Below are 22,997 nucleotides of genomic sequence, written 5' to 3' on the forward strand. Positions count from 1 at the left end.
CATAACTGTTTTCCATCTTCGGTTTGATGTACTTAGAGCCTGATAATGGGCTTTATAACATCGTTGTTTTCTAGAGTTCCTCGTATGATATGCTCTTACCCACAGTGTAAGAATCCTCTCCTAGATGTTTTTCATTACAAAGCAAAGCTGTTTCTTCTGGTGGGCAGGAATTGCAGTCAGCTTCCATGTCTTTCCTGCAGGCTTGGAGGGAGGTGAAAATGAAGGCAGCAGAATTCTAAATTTGTCATCCTGTTTGGTAGGAGGTTTCTCAAGGGAGAAAGAGAATACTGTGAACTCCAGGGGAGGGAGTGATTGGCTCTGCTCCGTGTAGGGAGAGGAGTTTCACAGAAGAAGTAACCTTTGAACAAGGGCCTGGTGCTGCAGGCACCAGGAGAGGGGGCATTCCAGCTTTGGGGATGGTGAGTACTTAAATGTGCCTGCACCAGAGCCGTGGAGAGATGGTAGGGAGTGAGCAGTTTGGGACCAGATTCCCGCAGGGCTTTATACTGTGGTTCTTTCTTATTTGTTGGCTTTGCAAATAATTTATGCTCTTCAAAATCACAGTCCTCTAAACAAACTAGTGGTTACCAGTGGGGAGAGGGGAGGGAGGAGGGGCGATATAGGGGTAGAGGGTTAAGAGGTACAAGCTATTATGAATAAAGTAAGCTGCAAGGCTATATTGTACATGGGGAATATAGCCAATATTTTATAATGCCTGTAAAAGGAGTATAGCCTTGAAAAGATGTGAGTCAGTATCTTGTACACTTGTAGCTTATATAATATTGTACATAAACTATACTTCAATTTAAAAATTAAAAAAAATCAGGATCCTCTATTTAAAAGAAGACTTTTTGAGCCCCTCTGCTGCCTGGCCATTGGGGTTGGGTCTGGGAGAGGATCAGGATTAGGGTCATGGGCTTATACTGGAAACTTGAAACAGGTTGAAAGCCGGATTCTGGGAGTCACCTGTAGGACTCCATCAGCGAGGCTTCTGACATCAGCCAAAGGGACTGTGGGAAGGGAGCTTAAAAGATAGAGCTGGTCTCAGAGGTCTCATCTAAGGGTCCAGGAGTTCTAACACCACATTCAGGCCAGAGAACAGGCAGGATGTTTTTAATCCTGTGTTCCAGCTGCAAGTGTCCCCACTCTTGGCAGGCCAAGCGGTGGGAAGAACCAGGTAGCTGATAGCTTACAAAAGGGAGCTGTCGCAGCAGCTCGGTGCTGCTTCCCTGGCAGCACAAGGCAGCTGTGTTGAGGGGAGTGGAGGCTCAGGCAGCCTGCATTGATTTTAGCTGACTCGATTCCCACATACAGCCTTCAGGGTCTACGACTCTAAGGCAGTCTGGATCTGCTCAATAAATGCGGGCTCCTGGAGAAAGTCAATCATAGGAGGACCTGGTGGCTTGGTTTTTGAGTGCAGAGTTGCTGGGCGAGCGGGATGGAAAGCATTCTTCTTTCTCCTTTGCCACTTTCCAAAGAGTAGACATTGCTTTGAAATGTGTCTTAAGTATGAATTTGGATGGATCAGCCTTTGGGTTTTGCTATAACTCTAATCTCTCTTCATTTTATTTCAGTGGTTTATGTTTTGACCTACTTCTGTAAATCATTATAATGCCAAGTAATATGGGCAACCTGTATTTTATTGGAAAAAAAATCTATATTCATAGCAGATTTTCCAATATGTGCCAAAATATTGCTGTCATGACATTTTATGTGTCTATTCCAGAGCAGACAATTAAAGAGCAATTTCATTGGCAAATGTTAACAATAAAAATGGGATTAACAGCACACGAGTTTGACAATTATATTGTTTTAACAGTTCTCGAGGATAACAGTTGAAGCAAGCTTGAGTAAATCTTCCAAGTCAACTGTATATTTAGAAAAGAGTCTCTTTACCAACCTTTGGAGCCTAAAGGATTTAGTCCCTGAAATACCAAAGTAGTACAGACTGGTAGCCTCATTACATGTAAGGAACGTTTCCAATCCTGAGCGTTCATCAGGCTTCTAAAATTACTTTGCTCCATTCTAGTTGCAGCCCATCTAATGTGAATTGGTTCTTAGGGTTAAAATGACAAGTTACTTATAAGTTTAAGCGTCTGCATGCTTGTGTCCAGTATGCCATTAATAAGCTGCTGCCCTGTGCTTGAGCATGAGCTTCTAAAACAGAAAACATGATTGGATTAAAATTTCAAAATGCTTGACTGAGGAAGGTACTTTAAAAATTACACAAAGAGTACGTACTGAATGCAGGGGATAAATCTGAATTTTCTGTCTACATGGATACCTATCAGGGATTCTGTAGATTGTAAGATGGAGCTCTATAACCAATTCCTGGTGTATACGAAGATGATATTATACACTGCTAACATTACTGCCATTAAAGTATGTACTTCGAAGTGTTTTGTTCAGTGGGGGTGAGGAAGGAGATGGATTTGCGCAGATCTGTTCTGTAAACTGATATTTACAGAATAACTCTGGGGCTAGTGTGCAATGTATTGATACTGGATTGAATGAAGTGAAGTTGCCCGTACAGCAGCTGAACCTAATGGCTTTGATCTGATCAATACCATGTTATCTGGTTAGCTGAATAAATGGGTTGAAGCTAAGTAAAATAAACTTCTATCAGTATACTTGGACTAAAGCATGACTAGTTACTGCATAATCAGCCCAAATGGTTTGAAAGAAGATGGACTGTATTAAGATAAAAACTACATGTTATATCCACTGAAAAAATGCTAAAATAGGGCTTAGGATATCTTTGGCCAGTCACAGGGCATATATAGGGAGTGTGTTACATAGCGCTTCTCCCAAGTCAGTGTAATCTTGCGTGTTATCATCATTGTTCTTGTTTCTAGTTATGCTCTAGTTCCTGGGCTTCACTTTGAGGAAACAGGTACTATTCCCTCTTCCTTCTCTGTAAGGAGATGGTCTAGTTACAAACCGTAGAAGTAGAAGGTGATAGGATGTCAAATAATGTACTTCCTAAGAGTGTTAAGCTTTTGTGTTTTTTTGGTTTTATTCTTAATTGATCGTGGGATTAGACTTGTGAAGAAGTAAGTGTAAAATTAGGGCATAGCAAATAAATGAAACCTCAACAAGAATGAGTTACAGACCAGTGAAAAGAGACACATGGTCCAATAAGGTGTTATAAGGGAGAATCAAGAGAAAACAAACACTGGATTAAATTTTGAACAAGCAAAAGAATTAGTATAGTACTGGAAGAAGAGGAGGTGGTCTTGTTTGAAGGGCTGTGAATCTTAGGTACTTATGTGAGCCTGTCCCCCTGCACTCATCTCATTGCCTGTGCTGTTGATTAAATTTCTCGTGCAGACCTGCGCTTTTCAATATGGTAGCCAGTAGCCACATGTAGCACAACGAGCACTTGAAACGTGGCTGTCTGAATTGAGATGCGCTCACAGTGTCAAATAGATACCAAATTTCCAAGGGAAAAAAGAGTGTAACGTAGCTGATTAATTTTCCTGTATTGATTACATGTTTAAATGGCAGCATTTTGGGTGTGTTGGGCTAAATGGAATATTATTAAAATTAATTTTATGTTTCTTTTTTTTTACTGCAGCTTTCAGAATATTAAAAATACGTGGCTTGCATAGTGCTGCAGTAGGTGATTTCCTGTCTTGTATCCTCAGTCACATTGTGACTTTCGCTTCAGGAGGAAACTGCTCTATGTACAACCAAACCGCATTCGTCCCCAGCACATTGCCCTCCCTGCTTTTTGTTTTTCAGTATGTTTTGATTTATTAGTGAACAAGTGAGGGAAGTGAGGCATGGCTGTTATATTTAGACCCTTTCTTCAATCGCAGCTGACCTTTCGCCCCTTGATGGTGGATTGGAAGATGAAACGGTAGGAAGCGCCAGTGTTCTTCAGTATAATGTACTCACAAAAGACAGTGTGGTTGTAGCTCCCCTGAATTTTGGCCATGACTAGTGATACCACTCAACTTTACTTCTTTCCTAACTCTGCAATATATGAGGATGCCCAGTGATTGGCCGTTGGTCAGCTTTGGGTTCAGGCTTCTGTTAAAATGCCCACTGTGGTCATCAGGCCTTGCCCATTCTCACTACTCCAAAGCCCTGTGTGTTTGGGGCCCTTTGATAGATGGACCAAGGTAAGGTAACTTGTGGTATATACAAAGAGGTACTGGAAGAGCCAAGTTTAAAAGCAGTGATCATTCATTCTCAATATATGACCAGTGAATGTTATGTTATCTGAAAGTTCCTCAGTAATGTAGGACCCCATAAGTTTATTCATGACCAAAATTATTGAGATACCCACTTTTTTGAGAATGTGGAAATACCAGTAAAAAGTTACTAGTTTTGATTAAAGCAGCAAACATCTACTAGCATTTGCTTTTGATGCTCTTTGCATTTATTTTCTTGGATGAGCAAGAAAAAGCAGAATTTATGTGCTTACCCCCTCGCTGCAAAGGATTTTCAAGCTGAGCCAGGAAATCTGATGCAGTAAAGCAGGTTACAGATTTATGGGGAAAGGAGAGCTTTTTAAATAGCTCTAGCAAGTGAATTGCATTTTGGATTTATTAGAGGTACCAAATTGGAGAAACACTATGATGAGATGCCAGTAAGGGCAAGTTATTACACAGGATTTTTTGGTTTATTTTTTTCTGACAACAAAAACAGTACGTGCTTGTAAAAAGTTCAAATCGTACAGAAATGTCTAAGATAGAATGGGAAATTCTTCCATAATATCACAGCCTACAGCTTGATGCATATTTTCCTCATTGTTTTTCATGTATGTATTTTAAAAAAATATTTATTTATTTATTTGGCTGCACTAGGTCTTAGTTGCAGCATGTGGGATCTCTGTTGCGGCACACGGGATCTTTAGTTGCGGCATGCGGGATTCTAGTTGCGGCATGTGAACTCTTAGTTGCAGGATGTGGGATCAAGTTCCCTGACCAGGGATCGAACCCAGGCCCCCTGAATTGGGAGTGTGGAGTCTTAGACACTGGACCGCCAGGGAAGTCCCCCACATATGTATTATCTCTCTCTTATTTTTTTTAAAAAAATGGGACCCTACTAAATAATATATTTTATATCTGTCTTACTTTACAGTGTCCATGGCAGCAGGGTGTGTGTGTGTGTGTATGTATGTACACCCATATGTGTTATTTGTTCTATTTGATGGCCATATAATATTTTTTGTATTAGCATAATTTATTTAGCCAATCCCCACTGACGGACATTTCAGGTTTCCCCCCCAACTTTCTGCTAATATGAGCAGCACTGAACAGAGAATATCTTTGTACATCTGTGTGAGTTTCTATAGGATAAGTTCTTAAAAGTTGCATATTACACCAAAGTATATACATCTTTTATATTTTAATATTACTCTCTGAAGTGGTAATATAAAATTCCCCACGCAGCAGTAGTATAAAACAACACCTGCCTTGCCATACTCACAACTGAGTATTACTGGTCTTTTAAATCAGGGGTCCCCAAGCCCTGGGCCACGGACCAGTACCGGTGGTCCTTGGCCTGTTAGGAACCCGGCCGCACAGCAGGAGGTGAGCGGTGGGCCAGTGCGTGAAGATTTATCTGTGTTTACAGCTGCTCCCCATTGCTCACGTTACCACCTTAGCTCAGCCTCAGCATTATGGTGAGTTGTATAATTATTTCATTATATATTTCAACGTAATAATAATAGAAATAAAGTGCACAATAAATGTAATGCACTTGAATTATCCCCAAACCATCCCCCCACTCCGGTCCGTGGAAAAATTGTCTTCCACGAAACCAGTCCCTGGTGCCAAAAAGGTTGGGGACAGCTGTTTTAAATTGTCAGTTGTTTGTATTTTGACCCGTGTGCTTTTTAATATCAGAGTCAAATTTATCAGTTTTTTTTGCTTATAGCTTCTGTTAGGAAAGAACTTCTCTTCGACAAGGTTATAAAGTATTAATCCATCTTTTATTCTATACATTTATGGTTTTATCATTAAATCCTAAATCTTTGCTCCAAAATAACTTTGTTGTGAGGAACGACTACAAGTCCAGCTTTTCTCTTCCCCATACCTCCCTCTCACCATCACCAAATTCTTTCAGTGGTGTTCGTTGATGTAATTCAACATGATGGTGACTTGAAATGCCATATTTATCATTCATTCACTGTATTTTGTTTATTGTTTGTATTGACATATGTAAGCTGCATATATTAAATGTATCAATATAATTTGATGAGTTTTTACATAAATATGCAATCAAGATAATGAATGAACATACCCATAATCACCAACATTTCCTTGTGCCTATTTTTAACCCATCCCTCCCTACCCCCATTCCTGTCCCAAGCAACTATTAATTTACTTTGTCTCTGTAGATTAGGTTACATTTCCTAGAATTTTATATAAACTAGTAATAAGGGATGGACTCTTCTCTTTTTTAATGAATCCCTGGCTTCTTTTGTTGAGCATACTTACTTTTTCCTAGGGAGAAAGCATTATGTCTGATCTGAACCATTGGTTTTGTTAGAATCCTTTAGCAGGTTGAGAAGTTCCCTTTCATTCCTAGTTTGCTGAGAGATTTCACTGACGGATTTTTTTTCTTCGTCTCTTAAAATCATCATGTAATCACTTTAAAACATTTTTTAATATGGTGAATTTATTGATTGATTTTTGTATGTTAAAACAGTCTTGCCGCCTGGAGTTAAAATCCATGTGATCATGCTGTATTTTTTTAATATATAATGCTGGATTTGATTTAGTAAAAATTTTAAGTATTTTGTGACTATGTCCATGAAGGATATTGTTCTATAGTTTTCTTTCCTTATAATCTTTTTCTATTTTTTGTATCAGGGTAGTGTTGGTCCCAGGGAATGAGTTGGAACATGTTCCCTCTTCTGCAAATTTTTGGGAAAAATTTTCTTTTAGAATTGGTATTTATTTTCTCCTTAAATGTTTAGTAAAAATAACCGGTGAAGCCACTTGGGCTTGAAGTTATCTTTGTGGGAAGCTTTTAAAGTACAAATTGATTTTCACTACTGGATAGAGGGTTATTCAGTTTATTTCTTTCGGTGTCTTTCAAGGAATTTGTATATTTCATTTAAGCTGTGAGATTTATTGGCATGAAGTTGTTATGGTGTTACCTTATTATCCTTTTAGTGTCTGAGAATCTATAATGATGCCTCCCTCTCATTTCTGATACTGCTTTTTTGAACAGTGATGAAAAAGAGTGTTCCCTTTTTATTTCCCTTCTGATTTAGTTAGCTAGAGGTTTACTGCCTTTATTTGCCCTCTGAAAGAACTAGCTTTTGGTTTTATTGATTGTTTTTCCTATTTGTTTTTTCGTTAATTTCTGTTCTTTATTACACCTTTTCTGCTCTTTCCTTTGGGTTTCATTTTCTGCTCTTATTCTGATTTTTTAAGAGATGCTGAGGTCATCAGTTTGTGACTTCTCTGTTTTATTACTGTAATCACTTAGTACTATAAATATCCCTCTAAGCACTGTCCTAGTTTCAATTTTGATATGTTTTATGTCATTTTCATTTAGTTCAACATAATTTCTAATTTCCTTTGTGATTTCTTCTTTGATTCATGGATTATTTAGAAGTCTGTTAGTTAGTTTTCCCATATTTGGGGCCCAAATGTATTTTTTATCGATTACAACTTAATTACATTGTGGTTAGAGAACATACTTTGTACGATTTGCATCCTGTACAATCTCTTCAGACTTGTTTTATGGCCCAGTCTATGGTAAATGTTTCCTATATACTTGTGGAGAATGTGTAACTGCTGTTGTTGGTTGGAGTGTCCTGTGAATGTCAATTAAGTCAAGTTGGTTGTTAGTGTCGCTCAAGTCTTCTGTGTCTTTACTGGTTTTCTGTCTACTTGTCTGTCACTTACTGAGAGAGGGGTAATAGTGTCTCTGGCTAAAATTGTGTCTTTGGCTAGTTCCCTTTCAGTTATATCACTTTTGTTTTCTGCTTTGAAGCTCTGTCATTCCATGTAAAAATTAAATTTGAGATTATGTGTCATTTTGAGGAATGGAACTCCTTATCATCATGAGATGCTCCTCTTTCTCCTTGGTAATATTCTTCGTTCTAAAACCCACTTTGTCTGATGTTACTATCACCACTGCAGCTTTCTTTTCCTTTTCTTTTTTTTTGCGGTACGCGGGACTCCCACCGTCGCGGCCTCTCCCGTTGCGGAGCACAGGCTCCGGGCTCGCAGGCTCAGCGGCCACGGCTCACGGGCCCAGCCGCTCCGCGGCATGTGGGATCCCCCTGGACCGGGGCACAAACCCGCGTCCCCCACATCGGCAGGTGGACTCTCAACCACTGCGCCACCAGGGAAGCCCATGCAGCTTTCTTTGGTTAGTGTTAGTAGGCATATCTTTTCCCATCCCTTAACTTTTAACCTGTCTACGTCTTTGTATTTAAAGGTGTTTTCCTGGAGATAGATGTACTTTGATTTTACCTCTTTATCCAGTCTTACAATATTAATCTTCTATTTGAGGTGTTTAGAACATTTTCATTAAAAATATTTAAATCTACCATCTTACTACTAGTTTCATGTCGCATCTTCTGTTCTTCTTTCTCGTTTATTTCTGTCTTTTCCAGCCACCTTTTATATCAGTTGAGTATTTTACCTTTTAATGGTTGGTGTAGGGTTTACAATATGCATCTTTAATTTACCTCAGTTTGCCTACTATCATGTAGGTAATTACCCTGATGTAATGATTACCTCCCAATATACTACCAGACAAAGTAACCAAGGGTCATTGGACATAGGGGATCACAGATCAAATAAAAAAAAAACTCACATCACGTGATTTATTGACCCAATTAAGTGCGTATAGTGAGAAGTAAGGCGTAGGGTAAATTAAGACCTTTTAATAGGGTGCAAGCAGAGTGAAGTACACTCCACCTGAATCCTGAGGAACAGTGTGTTTGTATGCTATCCCCCCGCACCCTCAGGCTGCATCAGCCTTCCTCAGAGTTGCGTCTGAGGAACAGTTGCCACCGATGGAAAGTATCTCAGGCCAACAGCACATACTTGGTGCGACATGTATAGTTGGCCCTGGCCGTACTTGCCAGTGAACTTGCTGACCATCCATGGGTTTTATTTGTGTTTCTCAAGCAAAGAACACACCTGAGTAGATGTCACCAATGTGTGGCTTAATTAAAACTTCATGTATTGGTATCTGCTATTTTAGTATTTAGTTTAATATTTAGTGTATCATGAACATTTAGGGCCCAGATGTCTTATGTATGTTTAATGACTCGTGAATACTAGGTATCTTCTGGTCGTTTCATCCATTTGTATTCATCTCTAGCACACTTATGCTCTATCTTTATATGTCACATCGTATGGGCATCAGACATCCCGTTTTTTCTTCCATCTCAGAATAAATCCTCCATGTAATATGGAAGTGTATGTCACACCACTCCGTGTCTTATGTGAGAACCTTTCAGCAGCATATTTCTATTTGTAGGGGCTTCTTATCACCTATATCATGAGATCTAATTCCTTCCGAACCCTGCATGATCTGACTGTGGTTTCCTGTCCCACCTCATGTCATCCTCACTTTCCCTTCCTGACTGTGCTGTTACCATGTTGACAGCTCAGTTTACTGAATAGGCTACGCATAGGCCTCCTTTTCTCCTCCTCAGGACCTTTGCTTCTACTAGTCCCTCTCCCCAGAATGTTCTTCTCCCGTCTCCTTGCATGGCTGAGTGCATCTCATCCTTTGAATTTCAGAGACCTCTCTACCTCGTCCGCACTTTGAGAATAAGGGGCCACACCTGTCTCTGTAGCCTCGCCTGTCATCTGGCACAGAGTAGCCTTAGGTGTTACGTGGCTATATTATAGTTAAGGAATAATGCATTATTATTTCTAATGTCGTGCTAGATTTAATACGCGAACTTGTAGAAGGGTTTTTACTTAAGTATTTGTAAATGTATGAAATTGTTCTGTAGTTTTCATGTCAGGCCTACCACTGTTCTTAACTTTATATTGGGATATAGCTATAGTTTCACAAGAAACTGGAAAGGTGGCACAGAGAGGTCCTGTGTACTGTGCTCAGTTTCCCCCAGTGGTTGTAGCACACTTAACTAGAGTACAGTATCAAAAGCGGAAAATCTACATTGGTACACCATGTTCTGCATCATTCAATTTGTGTACATTTTTTGAGGGTTGTTTTATGGCCAAGGATATGGTCTTTTGGTTTATGTTCTGTGGATGCTTGAAAAGAATATGTATTCTGCTGTTATTGGTTGAAGTGTTGTATAAATGTTGATTAGACCGTTTTGGTTGATGGTGGTGTTGACTTCTATATCCTTGTGATTTTCTTTCTAGTTATTTTATCAGTCGAGGAGAGAAGGGTGTTGAAGTCTTTAATTATAATTATGGATTTGTTTCTTTCTCTTTTCTCGTCTCCCAGTTTGTATTTCCGTGTGTTTGCGTCTCTATTCCTTGCTTCATACATATTTAGGATCGTTAAGTCTTCTTGGTGATTTGAATCATCATGTCATTTTATCATTATAATTTTGTCATTATGTAATATCTGTGTTCCTTCTCATTTTCTTTCCTCTAAAGTCTGTGTTTTCTGATATCAATATAGCCACACCTGCTTTGTTTCGATAAATGTTTGCAAGGTATGTCTCTTTCCATCCTTTAAATATTCAGCCTCCCTTTATCATTATAGTTAAAATGAGTTTCTTGTAGGCAGCATATAGTTGGGTCGTTTTTATTTCTTAATCCACTCTTCAAATCTGTCTTTTCAGTGATTTATTTAGACCTTTTATATTTAATGTAAGTATTGATGTTAGATATTAAGTTTGCCATTTTATTTTTCTGTTTTTCCTTTTTTGTTTTTGGTTCTTTCTCTGTTTTCTTTCTCCTGCCTTCCTGTGGATTACTTGAATATTTAGTTATCATGTCTCCTTAATCTTCTCTAGGCTGTGGCATTTCCTCAGACTTTACTTGTTTTTGATGACCTTGGCAGTTTTGAGTATTACTGGTGTTTTCAAGAATATCCCATGATTCGAGTATGTCCAATTTTTTTTCATGATGAGATAGTTATGGGCTTGGGGGAGGAATACCACAGAGGTAAAGTGCTGTTTTCATCACATCATATCAAGGGTACAGGCAATCAACAAGACCTGTCACTGAGTGTGTTAACCTTGATTATGTGGCTGGAATTTGTCAGGTTCCTCTACTCTAAAGTTACTCTCCTCCCCCATTTCCATACTTTACTCTTTGGAAGCAAGTCATTAGGCACTCAGAGGTTGGGGATTAAGTTCCACCTTCTTGAGGGCAGAGTATCTAAGTAAATTATTTGGAATTTTCTATACAGCAGATTTATCTCTTCTCCTCATTCAATTACTTTTTGACAACTTTAAAATTTGTCCCCTGGTTATTGGCTCTTCAGGGTTTTTTTTTTCCTTCTTTAATTTACTTTGGAAATTTGAATTTGTCTAGACTATCCAATCCATTATTTATTAAAGTACATTGTGTAAATATTTATTTTCATATTGGACATTTACCTTTCTTCCTAATTTCGTATATTTGTGACTTCTCTCATTTTGTCTGCATTAAGATAGTGTTTAATGCTTTTTCCCCAAATCACTAGGTCTTGGATATTTATCAATTCAACTGATTGTATTCTATTACATTAATTTAAAAGAATCATTAATCATTCCTTTTTCTCTCTTTTTTTTTTTTTTTTTTCTTTTTGTGGTACGCGGGCCTCTCACTGTTGTGGCCTCTCCCGTTGCGGAGCACAGGCTCCGGACACGCAGGCTCAGCGGCCATGGCTCACGGACCCAGCCGCTCCGCGGCATGTGGGATCTTCCCGGACCGGGGCACAAACCCGTGTCCCCTGCATCGGCAGGCAGACTCTCAACCACTGCGCCACCGGGGAAGCCCCCTTTTTCTCTTTTCATTAGAATTATTTTGTTCTTGTCCTGGTCTCTTGATTTAAGTGCTTTTATCCATTTATCAATTTTCCTTCTGAGAAATAATAGGCATCAACCTGAGCTACATCTGTTTCCTGAGTGTGTGTCAGGGAGAGAAGTGGAAAGTGGTATTATGTGGAGTTTTGGGGCGTGACCTGTGGCCATCATTGTTGTTCAGTCAGTTGGTCATCAGGCACTGCTGGAATTAGAGAGGAGAATGAAACACAGGTCTTGGCCTCAGTGAGCTCACAGTTTACAGTGGAGGCAGACATAACTCGAAAGCTATAACACAGAATGGTGTAAATTGTAACAGAGACACAGTGGGCCAACTCCCTGCTTGTGGGGTGATCAGCGCCCCTTCCAGGAGGGAAGCACACTTGGGCTGAGCAGGAAGTGTTGCAGTTTGCACATTGGACCATATTCACCAGCAGAAGTGTGTATTTGTTCTGTCTGCTCCCTTCCCCAAAGGGCGGGCGTGCCTGTCCTTCCTGTGCTTGGATGAGTCTGTTCTCCTGTCAAGGTAAACTGGCAGTGAGTCCTCGTCTCTTTTCCCAGCTGTCTCTTCTGAGCATCACCTGGTCTCTGTTGACCAGGTGAGAGGCCTTTGTCACAGGTGCTCACAAAACCCTGTCCTTCTTCATAGCACTTGTCATTTTGCAGTTTTATGCTTGTTTTGTGTGATTAGTTGATTAAAAGTCTACCGCATGATTACTGACTTCGTGAAGCAGGAACTATGTCATATTTGGTCGCCATCGTATCCCTGCACTCAGATCACTGACTGGCACATAGTAGGTGCTCAGTGAATACCTACGCGGTCGAGAGAGTGTGTAAGGGGGAGTGGTGGTGGATGGAAGGAAGGTGCTTTGGGGGTCCAGACTCTGTTTCTTGTCCTCTGTGAGCCTCAGAAGAATATTAACCAAGGATTTGACATGGTTCAATTTAATTTAGAAGTATCTACCCGGGAACCATTTGTGTGGAAAGCACATTTTACAACACGTGAGTAAAACAAGCAGTGTTAAGTAGATTATTTTTGTAGATATTAACCAGTAGTTATTATTCACTAACCTTCCCATTTTGAAAATGCCTTTTCTGAGCAGTCTTTTTATATGTTAATGTAGATTCTCTCCTGTGCTGTGGGTAGGAGTGATGTTGAGAGGTTTTACCTATGAATATTGTCTCCACCCACCGAGACGTCCACGTCCTAATTCCTGAAACCTATGCACATGCTAGGTTGCTGGGCGACGGGGATTTAAGGTTGCAGGTGGAATTAAGGCTGTTAATTAGCTGACCTTCTGATAAGGAAATGATCTGGATTTTATCCCCCTGGGCCCAGTGTAATCACAGGGTCCTTAACTGTGCAAGGAGGAGTCCTCAGAGATGTGACTCCATGGTCACGGGTGGCTTTGAAGGCGGAAGGTGGGGCCCAAGGGATGCAGCGGCCTGCAGAAGCTGGAAAAGGGAAGGAGACAGCTTCCAGGAAGGAATGCAGCCCTGCCAACATCTTGATTTTCGGTTCCGTGAGACCCGCCTTGGACTTCTGACCCCCAGAACTGTAAAATAATACTTTTGTGTTAAGCTGCTAAGTTTGTGGTTAATTTGTTACAGCAATAATGGAATACTAAGAGAATACCGCTTACTGTATTTTATGATAAGCCTATCTTGTAAACAATCATGAGGAACATCACAGAGCAGTCTTTGTAGAAGCAGCAACTGAGACTGCCTTGGAAATCTGCTTGGGTCTTTTTGTGTTGGTGTGTTTGGTAAGTGATACAAATATCCACATATATTTGATGTTTTCTTAGATTAAGACTCACATTATGATTCTTGACCTAAATTGGGCGAAGCAGAAAAAATGTTCTCTTTTTATTCTGATGCTGCCCCACATGATTCACACGTGAGTACTTCCTGCCGCACCATATAACTACGGCAATTTCTAGGTTTCGTTGTAAAAATGATTCATTTTGCTCTCCATGACAGGCTTTCGTTTGAAATATATTACTCATGTGCTCTGGGAGATTGCTCACATACATCTCTCTCCCCCTGTCTGGTCTCCTGAGATGCTCTGTATCTGTTGAATCATTGGAATTTTATTTTACTTCACTATAAAATGTTTTATAGTTTTCCATAGCTCCAGTTGAGCTACTTTTTAACAATTAATATTTTAGAGGGTTTAGTTGAGAAAGTATGCAGTGCTGTAAACTGTTTAGATAGATGCCGGGGGTTGCAGCTGAAGCCAGGCCAGGCCTTTCTCCCTGCGATGGAGGCGGCTCAGCCATGGGGTGGTGAGGTCATCTGGGACCAGGGCGAATCTGCTTTCATTGGTTTTGCATACGGGGGATACTTGTAATGTTTGGTGGGTCCACTCAGCCCTCAGGGGCCTTAGAACTCTTAAGGGTTATTAGCTTGGGTCCTTTGGGAAGTCAGGGATCGCCAGTAATGAAAGGAATGCTTAGAAAAGAGGGTTTTTTTTGTTTTTGTTTTTAGGAAGTGGTCATTATTTTTTTAATTTAGGGAAATACATGTCAAGAGGCACGTTTTGGTTTTCACTTTTTGCCACGTGGTATGTTTTGCCAATGTATCTCCCTTGGTCCACACAGAGAAAAGAATTCTTGGATCCTGTTGAGTTGCCTCAAGAATCCTTAAGGAAGGCCCAGCTACAGAAGAAGAGTTAGCTCTTGGGTTGGCTTTGGATGGCACATGGGGACATATGTCCCTTAAGGCTTTTCCACGGTGCCCCACCAGAGGGTGGGGAGATACCAGAACATCTGGGTGTCCACTCTGGGTGGGACTTCCCTTCTCAGGCACCTCCATGCTGCCTGCGAACAGGGGCGCTCAGTGGATTTTACCCCCGACTCTTAATTGAGGACTCTGCAGGTGTGGCCTGTTCTCAGGCCTGGCCGCCCACCCGGGGAGCTGCAAAGAGACACTCGGGTGGGATGCTACCTCTGTCTCGAGGGTGGAGGTCAGGGATGCTATGGTAGCATACAGTACACAGGGTTGGCCCCAACAGAGACCTCCCTGGCCCCAAATGTCAGTAGTGCTCACGTTGAGAGAGCTTTCCCTGGAATCTGGCTCACTTTCTTCCTTCCCACGTCTACTGCTGTCATCATTCTTGGTGACTTCAGTTTTCGTGTAGATGGCCATCAGTACCTCAGCCGTCTCACTTCGAATGTTCTATTCCATCCCCTGCACGTACCTCGTGTGTCCAGCCTGGGGGACACATTTCTAACCTTGTCCTCGCTCATCAGGGAACTCCCTTCACAGTCTCGCTCCAAGCAGCCCACTTTGACTGCCCCTCCTGTCCTTCCAGCTCACCTACTGTGGTTCTCTCAGGAGTCCTTCCGCCTCATGGGGGTGTCCAGACCCTTGATGCCGCCATTCTCACTATCTCTCCGTCCCTTGTGTCCTCACTTGCCTTTCTCTGCTCCGTGATGTATCCATCTCATGCCCTTGGACCCCAGTTCCCTTACCGCCCCCCCATTCCTTACCTGTCACAGCCACAACTTTTATTAAGCCCAGCTCTTTTCCTGTTTTCCATCAACCCTAACCTGATAAATTAAAATCTGCTGGAGAAAAACACAACCATACTGACTATACCCGTTTCTCTTTAACTGACTAAATCCCAACTGGGAATCCGTGGTGCTCTGTGTGTTCCCGCTCTCAAACCACAGCTCCCACTACCAAGCGGCCTTTAGCTTCACTGAAACATTTGCTCATCCAGCACCAAAGCTGCCGACCTCTAGGCACGTGTACCCGTCTCCTTCTCTTTCTCCCCCACCGTCCCCTTGGTGGAATGACTAGAATAACCCTCCTTTTATCAATGGCAAACCAAGTCTTCGACTTGTGTTCTGGGCCCACCCCCTCTGGCCTTTGTAAGGTTTTTCTCTCAGCTGTTGTCTTCTCTGGCTCTCTTGTTACGAAATAGTAGGCATGCTCTTCTTCCCACACTTCTCTGCAAGTTATTACTTAATTTCTCTTAGCACCCTCGTAGCTAAATTTCTTGAAAGAGTTGTCTTTGATGCTCTCTTTTTTACCTTAGGCGGTTTCCTCACCTACTCTGTAGGTTTTTGTTTCACTTCTTTACTGAGATTGTGCTTGTCAATGTCAGCAATGACTTTCACACTTGCACATCCCGTGGTCTCTGTTGTTACTTCCTTGACCTGAAAACAGCTCTTGATAAAATTGCCTGCCCTCTTTTGTTGAGACCATTCTCAGCCTTGGCTTCTGTGGCCCCACCCTCTGCAGTTTCCCTCCCACCTCCCTAGCTCCTGCTTCGCAGGCCCCTTTGCGGACTCCTCAAGCTGTATTTGACCTCGAAGATACAGGGCGCTTCAGAGCCTGTCTTGGGACCCCTTCTCTTTTTTATCTGCATACTTCGCCCTAAGTAAATCTATCCATGTCCATAGCTTCAAATACTATTGCGTTAGTAATTCTCCATTGACTGCCCTTTTTAGAACGAACAAACTGCATTTTTAGCCTGTTCAGTGCCCGGGGAGGCCGGCCCAACCAGCTACATCACCTGGTTTCCTTAGCCTCTGGCTTCTTTGGGGTTCTGCCAGTAGGAGGTGCTGGCGTGATTGAGGGCACCTCCCCGCCTGGTGGCCGTCCTGGCAGTGGCTGAATTCCTTTATAACTGCACTTCCTGTCTGGGGTCCCCTCCTCTGTGGCTCCAGCTCCTCTGGGGCTGTGGCAACACGATCCCTTTCCCTTGTCACTTCGGGCCTAAGAGTAGTCACTGCTGGTTCCTGGGTGCTTCAGCACCCCTGCAGGCTCTCTCCAGCTTGCCTACGCATCTGTGAAGAGTCCCTTCATGCTGCATTTTCAGCTGAGTCCTTTTGAGTGTGCCATGTGTCATCTCATCTGGTCAGTGCACCACCAGTAATCTGATAACACTGTCTGTATCTGCTGCAAACTTGCAAATCTTATGTTCAACCTTGATCTTTCATTTGGAGCCCAGAGTCTTGTGTTGAGCCGCCCATTTGAAATCTCCACATAGGTGTCTTAAAGGTATCTCAAACTTCACCTAGGCAAAGAGGTTTTCTGATTCTGTGCCCACTGCCCTTCCTCACCCATACCCAAACTGTTGCTTCTATAGTTTTCTCCATCTCCGTAAAATATACCTCTCTCCATCCATGTAGGACGATTATATTCTCTTCTTCTTCTAAACATACCTCCATTTGCCTACTTTTTCCATCTCTGTTACCACCACCGTGTCCAACTCACTGTCATATCTCACTTGGATTGCTGCGATGTGTCCTGCCTGACTCATCTCTCTGCTTCATGGTTTCTTTTTCCTACTATCCGTGCTCCAAATGGCAGCCAGATTTTACCTTCTTAAAATGAAAATTATATATCCCTCTGCAGTTTAAAACCTGCCAGGGCTTGACATCCCACTGAAAATAAAACCAAACCTCTTTACTCAGATTCACAAAGTCCACATCATCTCTTCCTTGCACCCCTCACCGCTTGCCCCATCACCTGCTTCAGCCACAGTGGCTGTCCTGTTTCTCCAGCTCGTCAACCTGATATCCACTTGGGACCGTTATGTAAAGTTCCATTTGCCTAGAATGCTCTCCCCTCACCTTGGTATGGCTGGTATCCACTTATCATTCAAGTTTGTCTAAATCTTACCTCATCTGGGAGGTGCTTCCTCCAACTGACCCGGTATTTACTTAGTCACTATTTATCAGATCACACCATTTTAATTCTTAATGTGGCCCTTAATACTTTTTGATAGTTTTGTTGCTTATTTGTCAGTTTTGTGTCTTCAGTCAGTAAGATTTAAGCTTCATGAGGGCAGGGATCTTCTTTGTCACATTCAGCACTGAAACCCCAGCACCTGGAAGAGTGAGTGACATTACTAGAAATTGTATTTGTTTTTCTATCGATTGCCTATTCATGGCCTTGCCCATTTTTCAATATACATATTTATCATTTTCTTAGTGATTTATAAGAGCTCTTTATATGTTAATTACATTAAATTTATCACATACGACCTAAATATTTTCTTCGTTTGTCATTTGATTCTTAGTCGTATTTGTTGATCTTAGACATTTCAGATACTTTTGGAGTCACATCTATATACTTTAAGATTTTGGTTTTGATATTAGACTTTAAAATAATTTCCCTGCTCCTAATTAGAACAACATTTCTCTCTCTTTTATGGTTGTGATTTTATTTTCTAACACTGAACCTTTGAATCTACTTAAAATTTGCTTTGGAGTGTGATTTAAAATAAAGATCTAAAATTGTCTTTCTCCAATATTTAATGATTTAACACATATTTAGGGCGTTTAGTATATACAAGGTGCTTTATACATATTAACTTCTAATCCTCATAACAACCTTATGAAGTAGTTTGCCTCATTGTTACCATGAAGACTGCAGAGGCATGGAGAGGCTAAGTACTTGCCCAAGGTCACAGGATGGTAAGGGTCAGTTCTGTCTTGCTCCGGAGTTTTGTACTGTTAACCATTAACAGTCTGCTACCTCTGTTACTGTTAAATATTCATTTCTGCACTGTTTTGTAAGTAGCCCATCCATCTCTACTGTTTGGAAAAAGCCACTTTTAACATGATGTGAAGGTATATACATACTCAGGTCTCTTCACAAACTTTCTCACCTGCTTAATTGTTTTAACCTCTATTGTAGTGAAAGTACCACACTTAAAAATTTAGACTTTCATTTAATCTTTTCCTCATTCTTCTTCTTCAGGTGTTTTAGTATCGTTATACATTTTTACTAAAACCCAGCTCTATAGAAAAATAAAAACCTGGACCATCTCTATTAAGGTTGTTTCAGTTCCATAAATTCTGGCTTTATTATAAGGAACCATGAACAGACTCTTAGCGGGATATGAGGAATTACTTTTTCACACTATGATGACTCAACTCTATGGCCACTGCAGGTCGAGTCTTCACGGGACATGAAATTGTAGTGTGAACGTGATTAGCACAAGGCTGGTGACAGAATAGACGCTCAGTAATTATGCTATAAATGTAGAAATGAGAATAATGTGTCAGTCTCCACATTCTTTTTCTAATTTTCATTTGTATCCTTTCTGTTAGCCTTACATATTTAATGAGTAATAATGACTTTACTCAAATGAGATGAGGCATTGAAATCTATCCCCTCGTGCCAGTTCCTTTTGGGGAGAGAAAAATGCTGAGTTTCCAGGGTTACCCTTTCCTCCTCCACTGCTATTATCATCCCTACTGGAATGGATTAGGAGAGGCACCAAGATGTCTGGCTTCTCTGCAGGGACTTTCAGAGATTTTATTTTCAGAAAACTTTCCTCATTAGAGCCTAGGCAATTTGGGTCCACAAGAAGAAGTTTAGTAACACAAACCCATTGTTTCTTATAAGGAATCGTTATGTAACCCATTGTTTCTGAGAGAAATGGAAGCATCCATTATATGAAACACTAGTCATTGGAAACCAAGATGAGCAGGGAGATAGAAAGAATATCACTGGGTAACCTTTTGTTCTACTGAGATTGGCATTATGTATGGCATCTTTCCAAAACCGATCTATAAATAAAATTCCATACCTTTTTTTATTATGCCGCATGCTTTTCTTTAGGTCAGCCTAGCCACAGAATGGTTTATATCCTAGGGATGAATGATGTCATTCCAGGAAGAATGTTTTCCATTGAGTATTTTCATAGAATGTTCCATATATCAATATTTGTAATGGATTTCTTATGATGAGGCTTTGGAATTGATGTGCTACTTTGAGGACCACATTGTTTTCTTTTTTAAAAAAATTAATTTTTAAATTTATTTTTGGCTGCATTGGATCTTCGTTGCAGTGGGTGGGCTTTCTCTAGTTGCCGCGAGTGGGGGCTGCTCTTTGTTGCGGTGCATGGGCTTCTCATTGCAGCGGCTTCTCTTGTAGAGGAGCATGGGCTCTAGGGCACACGGGCTCAGTAGTTGTGGCTAATGGGCTCTAGAGTGCAGGCTCAGTAGTTGTGGCTTGCGCGCTATAGAGTGCAGGCTCAGTAGTTGTGGTGCACGGACTTAGTTGCTCAGCGGCATGTGGGATCTTCACGGACCAGGGGTCGAACCTGTGTCCCCTGCGTTGGCAGGCAGATTCTTAACCACTGCACCACCAGGGAAGTCCCCATATTTTTTCTAATAGATAGGACGTTAACCTCCCACTTACATGGAGTAATTGTTGGTCCTAATGGTTAATCCTTGAAAACCACCCCCCCCAAAAAATAAATAAAAAATGTCAACTGAGTCATGCAATTTGGCTTGTATTATGCATGTATTATATATGGCTTGGGTTCAGTTGAAAAGTGAAAACAAAACTGGACTTTAGTGACCTGTGGCAACATTCACACTTTGCAGTGCAGATGTATGGTTCTATATTACTCAGTGTCAACTGAATATATTTTTTCTGTGTGTGGTTAGTTTGTGTGTCATTAATGAGGTTCGTGATATCAGTTGCTTAAGAAGAATACACTCACCAAAAAACTAGGGTGGGAATGTTAATGTGCCTACCAGAAAGCAATTGTGTAAGTAATCAACTTAATGGTAATATTATTTTATACACTTATTTCTGCATGTATTAATATTTCCTCTTTTATGTTTCAAGTTAAGGGGCCATTCAAGGGTAAAACACTTCACATAATGTATGGATAGAGTTTGATAAACTCCTAGGCCAAGCTAAGGGTAGTGCAAGTTTTTGTTTCACTTACTGTGTTGTTTTGTGCTTTCACCATGTGTGTACAAACTCTGTACACATCTGCATAATTATTGACATGTACACATCAACATTTTTCCTTTGACATTTTCTCAGGCAAACTCGTTGCACTTACATTGTTGGGGAGAAATAATTTATGCCAAATAATTTTAATAAGGTAAATATTTAGGGAAATGAGCTATGACTTTTCCCCCCTGGTTAAATGTTAAAATATATTTACAGAACCCATCACTGCTTTAGGAGTCAAAGAACTTGGGAAAAGGAAGAAAATGTGATAGTTTGTTCATTGGAAAAGGAAAAACAAAACGAACTAGAAAATATTTGCTGGCACTTAGATGAAATAGTCCCTGTGACATTTGATCAGTATTTACCTAAGGAAAACTGTGAAAAAAAATACGCATTTTCTGATTTCCGGTGGTTTGTATGAGTTTAAAATTATATATGTTTGGTCTTCCCTGGTGTCGCAGTGGTTGAGAGTCCGCCTGCCGATGCAGGGGACACGGGTTCGTGCCCCGGTCCGGGAGGATCCCACATGCCGCGGGGCGGCTGGGTCCGTGAGCCATGGCCGCTGAGCCTGCGCATCTGGAGCCTGTGCTCCGCAACGGGAGAGGCCACAGCGGTGAGAGGCCCGCGTACCGAAAAAAAAAAAAAAATTATATATGTTCTACACCAGGAAATGGTAACAGCCTAGATCATCAGTTTGAAAAACTCAGTATTGTCCTTTAAATATAATGATTGCTTTTCCTTTTTGTACAAGTGTTACATTTAGATCTTCATTGTATGAAAACTGAAATACACAGAAAAGCCCAAAGAAGAAAATAGAAATTAGCTATAACCCCATACCCAGAGATAATCATAGTTAATATTTAGTGTATTTTTGTGTTTGTTTCTATGTGTCTTTCTCTCTATACGTCGTTTCTGTTTTAGATATGAACTAATAAATTTCTTTGTGTGGTTCCAGTATGCATGAATTTCAACTACTGTGGTTTAGTTAAGTAACTCCAGTTTCCTAGAAACATGGCTCACATTTCACTTACCATGGTATATAAACTGTGAGTAATTGCATTAAGTATACACTTCACTGCTAGCTTTTTAAATCAAGTCACTAAGTGAATAACAGATGCACATCACAATGAGTGGCCTATCACATCACTTCTTTCAAAGTCTGTTGGTGATTTGTCACGGTGTTTCTGTTCAGGCTGAGACAGCAAAATCTGTAGTTGTGTTTCCTTCTCATCTTCCAGTGATAAACCCACAGGACATTTCACAAATGTGGATAATTGAAAAAGAGATTGAAAGACAAAAGTTCGGCAGAGAAAGGAAATGTGATAATGCTGGAAATAAAATTTTAATCAAATGTAAATGGAATTAGAGAATAAAAATCTGTGGGAATGTTGACCCCTGCTGCCATTCCAGGAAGTCTATATATGCAGCCAGAGGAACTCAGCAAAGGTGCATGTATTGACACTAGTGAGGAAGGTGGTTGTACTGAAAAGAGTTAAGATTTCCCAGAGGAAGTGACATCAGTTAAACAGTAGCATGAAGGGAGCTCTCAGAGATATTTCACAACACTGAAAGGCAAATGATAAAATATTAGAAAATGAATATGACAATTCCCCAAAGCATAGAAGAGATGATCAGTTTATAAGTTATATGATGAGGAAAACACAAGTACTGTTCAAACTGTTGTTTGTTGGTGTTTTACAGCGATGAAATAAAACACTTTAATTCTCAATGTTTCTAATGTTTCAAATTACAGTGTAGTAAATATCAGGGATTAAAAATTCCCCTCTACATGCATAGCTGATGATAAGAGTTTTGAATGTTTCGACAACAAATTTTAAAGGTCATGCAACAATTATATTTTTTTCCCATTAATTATTAAGGTCACTTTGTGTGATTTTAACTTGCACGGTCATTGTAGCAGTAGTTTCTGTAATAACTGTAGAGGTTACAGATAGTATATTTTCCATCAAAGAGAGATCCTTTTTTTCTTAGGCATTTAGGGTAAGGGGTGGATCAACTTAATCCAGTCAGAAAGCAAGCTGTGTTAGGGCTGTCTTATTAAGACTCCATTCTAACTTTGGTACAGTCTGTTCTTTAGGTGTGGCTTTCCTGGATGTTTGATTGAGACCTCTTAGTTCTTTGTCCCCTCAGCTCTGTAAGACTGGAAGATTCAGCTCTATCCTTCAGAATGTCCCACCCTCATTCTCACAGCTAATGCCTCATGTACATGCAAACATATTAAGGCAAATATCTTAAGGGAGAGACCATCTGAATGCTTGAATGGATTGCTTTTCCTGACTTGTTGTTGTTTCTTTCTTTCTTTCTTTCTTTTTTTGTTATTGGAGTATAGTTGATT

General features: G+C 40.6%; 1 protein-coding gene across 12 annotated transcripts in view; it reads left to right on the plus strand.

Moving 5' to 3' along the window:
* The window catches only part of ULK4 (unc-51 like kinase 4), a 518,222-nt gene that overhangs the window by 225,377 nt on the left and 269,848 nt on the right, over positions 1 to 22,997 (plus strand). The window contains exon 31 of one of the 12 annotated variants that reach the window (XM_089919141.1): positions 3,578 to 10,731. The exons of the other annotated variants lie outside the window; for them this stretch is intronic. Within the exon in view, the coding sequence (XP_089775267.1) occupies positions 3,578 to 3,592 (15 nt within the window). The 3' untranslated portion in view covers positions 3,593 to 10,731. Of the gene's footprint in view, positions 1 to 3,577; positions 10,732 to 22,997 lie in introns of those variants that run through there. 12 annotated transcript variants of the gene reach the window in all.

The sequence above is a fragment of the Delphinapterus leucas genome, chromosome 10 (genome assembly GCF_059928025.1).
Source record: "Delphinapterus leucas isolate spDelLeu-1000000601 "Yukka" chromosome 10, BTC_Dleu_Yukka2, whole genome shotgun sequence".
Taxonomy (NCBI): Eukaryota; Metazoa; Chordata; class Mammalia; order Artiodactyla; family Monodontidae; genus Delphinapterus; species Delphinapterus leucas.